The sequence below is a fragment of the Zosterops lateralis genome, assembly GCF_965231275.1.
Source record: "Zosterops lateralis genome assembly, chromosome: 20".
NCBI classification, from domain to species: Eukaryota; Metazoa; Chordata; class Aves; order Passeriformes; family Zosteropidae; genus Zosterops; species Zosterops lateralis.
The window spans coordinates 10973210-10982437 of NC_139780.1; the positions used below are offsets into that span (position 1 = coordinate 10973210).

The window sequence follows — 9228 nt, forward strand, 5'->3', positions numbered from 1 at the left end:
CCCGCCTCACGTGTCTTCCGCCCGCCATGTTGGCTGCTGGCAAAAGCGCGCCTGAGGGCACGGGCGCCGCCATCTTGAGTAAGGGCGGCAGGGGCGGTGACGGAGCAACCACGTTTATTCCTGGCAAAGAAGGGGCTCTTGGGCTTCGCCCCGGGGGAGCCCAAAGGGGACCGCGCCATCTTTAGTGCGGGCAGGGTGCTGCACTCTTGGGGCAGCCCTGGGCGGTGACCCGCTCCACCAGAACCCGCCTGGCAAACCGGGGCGGCACCACGGGCCTCCCCCGGGGCTCACCGGGCCAGGCTGAAGCGCTGCGGGCCGAGGCGGAGAGCGGCACCCGCAGTTTGGGCGCCCCTCACACAAGATGTCCCCCTGAGGGCAATCCTCTGATGCCCTCCCCAGCCGGCCAGTGTTCAGGCTTGGCTTAAATATCGTCGCGGGGACTCGGGACTGAGCCCTTCCCCTCGGCCGAGCTGTGCCAGAGGGAACTGATCCGTCCGTGGAAAAGTTTTATCCGTTCAAGCACCGTTCGGCTCTCAGAGCTTCGGAGGGAGCTGCCACGGGAAGAGCTGCCCGCGGTGACCGTCAGCAAATGTCGCTTCCTTCCAGCAGGGCTTGCTCCTCTATCCCATCGCAGCCAAAATATGGGGGCTGATTCATGGGATGTGTCAAAGGATAGCGGTAGCTGTGGCTTCAAAGAGGGACTGGCAAGGTGGAATCAGTAGATACACCTGCTCCGGAGTGAGCCAGCACTTACCTCAGCGTCTAGACCCAAAAAGGGCTTTTTTAGCCAAAACCTGGGCTTTTTTCCCCTCCCCAATGCACTTCTTGGTCCAACAGATGACTCCACATCTCTTCACTCACAGATTGTTGTGTTAGTTAAGAGCTTCACTCATCCCAATACCCACATCCTTCCCCTGGCACATAAAATAATGCTCTCCATGCTACCCCTCTTCTAAATGATAAATGTTCCAAGTAATTTTTATTTCGAATACAAGAGAGGTACAAATGTATTTACATTGTGTACATATACAATCAAATAATATATAATATCAAAGTCTTGTAAATAATGTTTACATAAATATTTACAAAGTTAAAGTGACAGTTGTTCGGGGATTTTTTTTTTTTTTTTTTTTTTTTTTTTTTTTTTTTTATTTTCTTCTGGAAGTGAAACACGGTTTGTGAGAACTTTATACATCTTAGACTTATAATTAATATTAGAATACCTTCTTTTAAGATTTATGATACACAGCCCTCCTCCGCAGTGTGGAGACTCCAGAGGGCGCTTAGAGTTGTCCTTGGGGACAGAGCTGGCCCGGGAACAGGTTTTCTCTGTCCCCAGAGGGCAGTAGCAGTTCCAACCAAAATGTTCCTTCACAATTGGGAAAAGGATAGGGAGAAGAGCTGCCGGAGCTGGAACAGGCACAGCTCGGCAGAGCTCAGGGTCCCCCCAAAACCTGCCTGTGGATGGGCATTCCCGGCTGGCACGGTGTCCCCTCTGCCCGCAGCATCACTTGGAGCGGTGACAGATCCCACTGCAGGGCTGGGGCTGGAGCAGGGTGGGCAGGGGGGGCTCGGGTGCGGGAAAACACAAACGTTCATTAACTCAGGGCTCCCAAGGAGGAAAAGGTGTCCCCTGGAAGGAGCTACCAGAGCCAAAGCCCCTCCCGAGGCAAACAGGCATGACTGGGGTGGCCGCATCAGGGCTGTGCCAACCTTTCAATGGGGCATGTGTCTGCTAGAGCAGAGGAAGATGGACAACAGGAATTTTCCTTTCTACCAAATTATCTGTAAAACCCAGGCATGACTCAGCCAGGCCCAGCTTTTCAGCTCCCTCAGTTCTCTCCAGTGCACTGGCAAACCCACACAGGACATTCCACTTCATCCCTTCTCCCCTGCCAATGCCAGGGGCCACCAGCCCACCCTATGCCGCATCTCCCTGGGGATGACCCTACACAACTCAACTCCAGAGCTGGGGGTTCCACTCCTTCTGAACCCCTGCTCAGCAATGCCCAAAAACAACCCAACACTCCTCTGAGACACAAAGCAGCTCAGCCAAGGGCCACGCCCCCCCCCCCCCCAGTTCATTGCATGTCTCAGCATCAGTCTCTGCTGTCCCAAAGCCACACCAGGGCTTCACAGCACCATGGTGGGGATGTGATGGGCCAGGGAGGCAGGGTGGGGCACGGGCAGGGCGGGTGAGTGGGCCTGCAGGGAGGCGTTGGGGGGCCGGTGGCGGGCGCTTTTCTGGTGCGCCCGCAGCCCCGCGAGCTGGGAATAGGCACTTTGGCAAACCTGGCACTTGTAGGGCCGCTCGCCCGTGTGCAAGCGGACATGGTTGCGGAGGGTGGAGGACTGGCTGAAGCGGCGGTTGCAGAAGCGGCACACGAAAGGCTTGTCCAAGGTGTGGATGCGCATGTGGGAGCGCAGGTTGCTGCGGGAGTTGAAGCCGCGGTGGCAGATGACGCAGCGCATACGCCCCGTCGTGCTGGCCCCTGTCTCCACCGCATGGAAATCCTCTGGGGACAACAGGGGACAGTCAGGCCCTCCAGCACAGCAGCTCACCCCACCCCGAGTCCCTCCGGTGCTGGGTGCCCTGGAAAGCCCCCAGTACCCTCTTGCTGGCTCCCTGCTGCTGAGGTCACCTATCCTGGGCAGACTGGCATCCAGGCTGGCTCTTAGGATTTTGGGATGCAGCCAGTGCTGGGAATGGGCTCAGCAGATTTAGGTAAGGGGAACATTCAAGCTGAGCTGAATTAATCCCTTCTAGATGGACACGAAACCAATTTTCCTCTCCCTGGGCTGCAGCAGAGCTGGAGGGAGTGGGTGCAGGAGCTCTCAGGAACTCCCAGCCACACTGTCCAGCCCTTGCCCCAGTCCCAGCTTCTCCCCTCGCTCTGCTGGGCTCAAACATGGCTCTGTCAGAGTGGGGAGCAGAGTCAGGGAACGCAGAAGTGGCTCCAAACACAGCCTGAGCTCTGCTGTGCTACAGAGAAGCACCTCAGGAAGCCACTGAGACAAGCGGAGAGCAAAAGCCCAAGGAGAGAAAAGCATCCTGTGTTGGTGATTAAGATCCCTTAAATGCAGAGTGGGGATCCACTGCAGTAGAGGCTGCATCCACTTGGTGTTTCACAGAGTATTGGGGCTGCTTTGCACTCACACCCTGCGCTGCTCCTCCCTGCCTGGCTGGGTCAGGCAGCCACTGCCAGACACACCACCAGCAACAGCCACAGGCAAACTGGCTGGAAGGCATTGCTCTGAATTACTGAGGACCTGCTCAAGCTGTATAGATCATAGACCTTGTGCTTGTCCACAGAGAACTGGGATATCTGACATACCCGTGGGATGGCCCTGCCTTGTGCCCACTCAACGGCCTCAGAGATGGGCACAGGATGAACAGGATGACTGTTCCTTGGCTTATGGCTCTTTCTGATGTTACCTACCATGTTTGTTCTTCTTCTGCTCCTCTTCCAGCCCTGGCACACCTGGGATGCCCAGGAAGGTGTTGTGGGAGTTCCCATACCAGACCAGCAGCTCTTGATCTGGAGGAATCATCTAGAGAGATAAATAAAGAAAGGGTTGTTGGGAGGGGCAATGAACATCCATCGCTGCACTGATCCATTCGGACCTACCCTGGGTGTGCCCCATTTCTGTGAGACCCTGCTGCCACCTGGGACCTACCAGCAGTCCCCAACTCCCACAGGCAGGCACGGAACAGCCCAGGATGCAGCACTGGAAGTGATGGCACAGCTCAGGACCACCCAGCACCGCCACAAACCCACTTCAGGCTCTCCCCCAGGCTAGGACACAAATGGGGTTATGGGCAAATATGCAGCTACAGAGCACAGGGACAGATCTGGACTCTCCAGAGTGCAGGACCCAAAGGCCCCAGCAATGCAAGACCAGGACAGGGTGAAACACAGAGACATGGAGAAAAAACGATTTGTGGAGTCACAGCATTAATGACAGAGACCAAAGCAGGGAGCTGAGCCCCAGCTCAGGGCTCCAGCAGAGCATTTTGTCTTTGGACAGAGCCATCAGCACCCTCCAGCTGCAGGGCACAGGCAGCACCTCCCACCCATCCCTGCTGGGACTGATTTTAGAAGACGGAAATGCAGATCCGCCAGCAAAGGGCTCACCAGCCTGCGGAGCAGAGGAGAGCTCAGGGCTGCTATAAGAGACCATCACTCAGGTGTGAAATGCTGCTTATATCCCCCACCAAAGCTGCAGTGCCTGCAACAGCCCAAGGACAGCTACAGGACCAGGGCAGGGGTTTTGCATCATCCACGCTCTCATTCTCCTGATGCAATGGCACTTCTCCTGTCTCTGCTGTTCCTGCCGTGTTCTCGCATGGCCGGGGCGGGCAGCCAGGAAATGCTGCTCAAGGCTCCCCTCCTGCAGCAGCCATGGCTGGGAAAATAGATCCTCTCAGACCAGTTCAAACAACACTAATAACAACATCACTTTATAAAAAAATAGATATTTTCCCTAGCAGTCCCTACTGTTAAGAACTTAATTTAGAAATAGGAACATCCTGCATTTTGGAGGATGGTTTTCTGTACACTGAGCATGTTAGATCCAAGTAAAGCATCATCCACATGAAACACAGATCCTAAGTTCAATCACTTCAACACTGAAAATATGTTGAATTTTAAGCATCTGAAATCAATAGAAATTTGACTTCATATTGTTGTCCATCTGCATAAAGACCTCACTGGGCTGCAGAGGAGGAATTTGGGAGGCAGAGAAAGCCGCTATCCTTTTGCATCCCAGACTGATGACACTGTTTCTTGGCATTATTTACTCTTAAAAGAAAATTAGTCAATTTTAATGCAAACAAATAAAATGTTGCTGAAAGGATAAAACAATCTGCATGGGTGCATAGATGGGTGTGTTTTATTCTGCTGAAGCTGCTGCAGCCACACCAGCAGCGGGTGAGCACGCATGGGCATACACCCCAAACCAAATTCAAATTGCCCCCCAGGAGTCTTGTGGCCTTCAGATCAAAGGCTAAAACTTTCTGCCCTCACTTTATTTTTCAACAGCAGCAACTTGGTATTGCTGAGAAAGAGGATGGAAAAAACAAATCGGCAAATAAGGGCAGGAACGGGCAAAACGCATTAAAATATCAAACATAAATAGGAAAAAAAAGCACCAGATAAATCTGATTTTTTGGCACGTAGGTGAGAAAGGCATCCAAAGAGATGCCTTTGGAGCCCTGGTGCAGCAGGGGTGGGTGCAGAGCAATAGGAACACCGTGCCACTGCTAAGGGGCACCGCAGGCATGGGCAGGAGTCTGTGCAGGGGAGCAGGAGGTGGGGAAGCCACCAGGGCTGGTAGGGGACGGAGGGTGACAACAGCTACACATGGACACCTGTGGTGCTGAGCAGGGCAGTATTTAAGTTCGGGTTGGTGTGTGCATGTCCTGCTGAGCTTGGGGAGCAGTGTGACAGCAGGCACCCTTCATGCCCACCTCCTCCAGCACATCACTTGGGGTTCAGCACTCTCAGCATCTCAAATTCACTGCTTGTGCTGGGAGAATTAAACTCACCCTGCTCCACTGCTCACTGCTTCAGCCCCAGGAACAAGCCCACAGCTGGAACATGGCTATACCCAAATATTCACTCACCCATCCCCTCATTCATGCCTGCACAATGTGTAAAAACCTCAGCTGTGTTCCTAATGACACCACAGCTACCTGGAATTATTTTACTTGTTTACATTATTTTAGAACAATAGTAAAAAGCACTTAATGTGCTGTCACAACAGACACAGCTGCCCACAAAAATATCAGGTCTTAAAACTAGAAACGCCTGAAGCCTGTAGAGGGGTGTCTGGTATGAGAACAGCAGGGAAATGCTTGGAGCGCTTGGGAAAGGTGGCAGAGCCCAGGGGACACACGGGAGTCTCCTGCAGCAGGAGAGAATATCTGATCCTCTTTCTACCCACCCATACTCCTTTGCCACCCCACAGCAGCAATCCCTAACTCAGCCCTGCTGCTTGCTTAGCGCAGGGTTGGGCTGTGGTCCTGTGCCATGGAGAATTTCCATAAGCCATGGAGCACTCTGTAAACCAGTGCAGGAGCCTGGATAGATCTGGAGAGCTGCCTGTGCCCATGGAACCAGCAGTCATTCCTGGTCATTCCTGGCTGAGACCCTCTCCCAGCTGCAAATGCTCATCAGGTGAGGCTCTGAACCCAGTACTGGAGGGGGACAATCCCACAGTGCTGGTCTGGATTGGGACATGTCCCCTCTTGTGATTCTTTAAGCCAAAGCTGCTGCACCGGGGCATCTCCCCAAGCCACCACCTTTCTCCACCTTCAATAGTATTGGGTTATGGAGACACTGCACATAAGCAGGGCTGATCCCCACCATCACCCCACTCTAGCACTGAGATTTGTATGAATGTGTCATCAATTATGCCAAGGAGGCAGACACCCACCTCCATCCCAGAGTCTCCTGTAGGGAGCTATGGGTAGCCTTCAGCCTTCCCCCCACTGCACGGCAGCCTGCGCCACCCCTGGGACCCTGCTCCTGTACCACACCAGACCAGCACTTCATACAGGAGCACAGGGATGAGGGGGCAGGAAGAGTCCCTTCCCCTCAGTGTAAAGCCCAAGGCACAACTGCACCAGCACCACTCCTTGCCCTCTCTGTGGCTCCCTGCTCCCTACACAGCCCAGAGTGTGATGCCCAGGCAAAGTAGGGCAGAGTCAGGCACAGCCTGCGCTCAGCACCTGGGTTTCACAGAACCCCCTAGACTTTACCCTGCTATAAAGAAGGTTCTGCACAAAATCCCACTTCTTCAATGGAGCATCCAAGCCCTGTCCTTGCCCAAAGCCCCATGTGGGCCAGAATTGCAGCTCTTTTCATGCTTTATATCCCAAACAAGGATCTACTCTCCTCCTGTTCAACACACATCACTCCACAAGCCCACAAAAAGGGAGCAAAGAGGAGAAGGGACCTTTACTACTCCCTGAAGCCAATGCAATGAGCCTTCCCTGCAGTTTCTACCTCTGCTGGTGGATCTGAGCACCAAGAATGGAAAAGCTGCCATGTCCTTCCACGGACACCCCACCAACAACCCAAAAAACAAGGGAGGGAAAGTCTGTAGGATGGGGGACCCCACCACCCTGCTCCTCTATTGCAGATGCCCGGTTGCCCTTCAGCCCCACTTACCTCAATGGCTTTGTAGAAGATGCTGTTCCCAATCTGGACCACCTCGAGGTTCTGCTCCTGCTCATTCCGGGCGCATTTGATGTAGGTCATCCAGCTGCGGTGATCCTCCTGGCTGGCATCAATGAAGTACCGCACTGTGCCGTCCTCATTGAAGACCTGCGAGGGGACAGAGCCCTTGGTGAGGATGATGCCCTCCACCTCCTCCGTCTGAGATAAAGCCCCTGGACAGAGACAGGCTCAAAGCCAGAACAGCCTCGGGGCTGAGATCCTGACAGCAACTGGGAGATGCCAAACCCTTCCTGCTTTGTGGTGCTGGACTACAGTGGGGCTGAGAAATGTGCCCTGCTCTGACTGGCATAGCTGGTCTTGCCAGCCTCTATCTCCCTGGATAATCCAGCTCCTTTCCTCCATCTCCCTTCTCATCAGAGCCCCACCAGCAGCTCAGCCCCAGAGAAAGGGGCTGTTCAGCATCCTGCAACTGCTGTGGGAGTGGAAGAATCCCTGGGCGGAAGGGGAAAGTGCATGCGAGGCCAAGAAAGATGCTTGGCAGGGTACCAGGAAAGATGAGGCAAGTTTCTGATAGGCATAAAATTATAATAATAATTAACAATAATTAAGAAGTGCAAGTCTGAATCAAACAAATAAAAAATAGGAAATATCCTCTCTATTGGCTGTGCATTAGTGCACAATGTCCTGGCATCTCAGATCCCCCAAACTCCACAATTTCATTTGGGATTAACCTCACCAGGGCTGGGAGGAGGGGACAGGGCAGAGCTGGTTTTACCCACTGTGGCCAGTGCAGGCAGCAACCAGTCGGATGTTCTACCAAGACACGACAGGCAGGGCAGGGCAGGGTGTGATCTGGCTGCTTGGGACATGAGCAACAGCATTTCAGAGCTCCTCTCGGGCTGGCTGCACCCCGAGGGCTGAGGAAACCTCATCCTTCTCCTGCAAGGGGTTCCTAAACCCACCTGCATAGATATTTGCATGGATGGGGAAACTGAGGCACATGGATGGTGCCCGATGGTGCCCAAGCACGGGACAGAGTCCCAGCACTCCGTCCCTGCTTCTCCCCAGACCAGTCCGGGCTTAGGGTTCAGGGGGGTCGTTACCTCCCACATGAGGTTGTTGTTCTTGCACAGGTCCACATGTTCGGGGGAGATGACCCTGCCCGTGAACGGCCCCATCTCGGTGCCAGCCTTGATCCAAGTCTTGGAGAAGATGCCGAGCCCTTCCCCGGGGATGGAGCTCTGGGCGATTATCACTTCCGACGGCAGCACCAGGCTGGAGAGCTTCTGCACCTCTGCGAGGGGGGAAAATGGCTCAGAAAGGTACAGGGGTAGGGGAGAGGGGGGAAACCGGCGGCGACAGGGACCCCGCCCAACCCCAGCCCAGACCCCGGGGCTGAGCCTTTTAAACGCCCAACCGGGCTCCCACAAAGCGCTACAAGGTTCCCCCGGGGCATTGAGGAGGTACCTGGGAAAAGCATCCCGGACTGGGCGAGGGAGCGGGGCTGGGAAAGGAGGTTAAATGGTGTCTATTTCGGCCCATCCAGCAATTTGTCATGCCGTTAAAGTGATCTGCATTCATTAAACTCAACTAGAAAGAAATTGCTAATTCTAAATTCATTAGTCCTTTAGGAATGCTGTAGCGGTACATTGTGCCTGAATGGCGCGAGGGCTTGTTTAAAAGGGCCCAGGAATTCCTCTTACAAAATGGGGAGATGAGATGGTTGACATATCGTGAATAGAAATGGAATTAGCCTTCATGGTAAATTAAGAGAGGAACAGAAATCCGAGAGGGGGAAAAGGGAGCTGGGACGCCCCGGCGATGCCGGGGCTAGAGAAAAGATATTGTCCCGGGCGGCTGAATGCGGGACGGCCCCGGCCCCCCCAGCCCGCGGTTTAAGTGGGAACTTTCTCAGGTCAAGCCCAAGTTAACCAAATGAATTTAAAGCCCTTTTTCCCCAGTCCCACGCCTGGGGAGAGCGGGGCACCGGGACCACATCCCGCCACCGGGCACCGGGAGCCGGCCCGGGGCCCGTGGGGGAAAC

The 9228-nt window shown here is 54.3% G+C and overlaps 1 protein-coding gene across 1 annotated transcript in view; it reads right to left on the minus strand.

Annotated features, from left to right (window-relative positions):
- Positions 1-2133: 2133 nt before the first annotated feature.
- The window catches only part of PRDM12 (PR/SET domain 12), a gene marked incomplete at both ends in the record, with an annotated part of 7345 nt that continues 250 nt past the window's right edge, over positions 2134-9228 (minus strand). Inside the window, 4 exons of the mRNA XM_083876108.1 lie at positions 2134-2516; positions 3441-3552; positions 7176-7331; positions 8288-8478. Of these exons, the coding sequence (XP_083732234.1) occupies positions 2134-2516; positions 3441-3552; positions 7176-7331; positions 8288-8478 (842 nt within the window). The remainder of the gene's footprint in view (positions 2517-3440; positions 3553-7175; positions 7332-8287; positions 8479-9228) is intronic.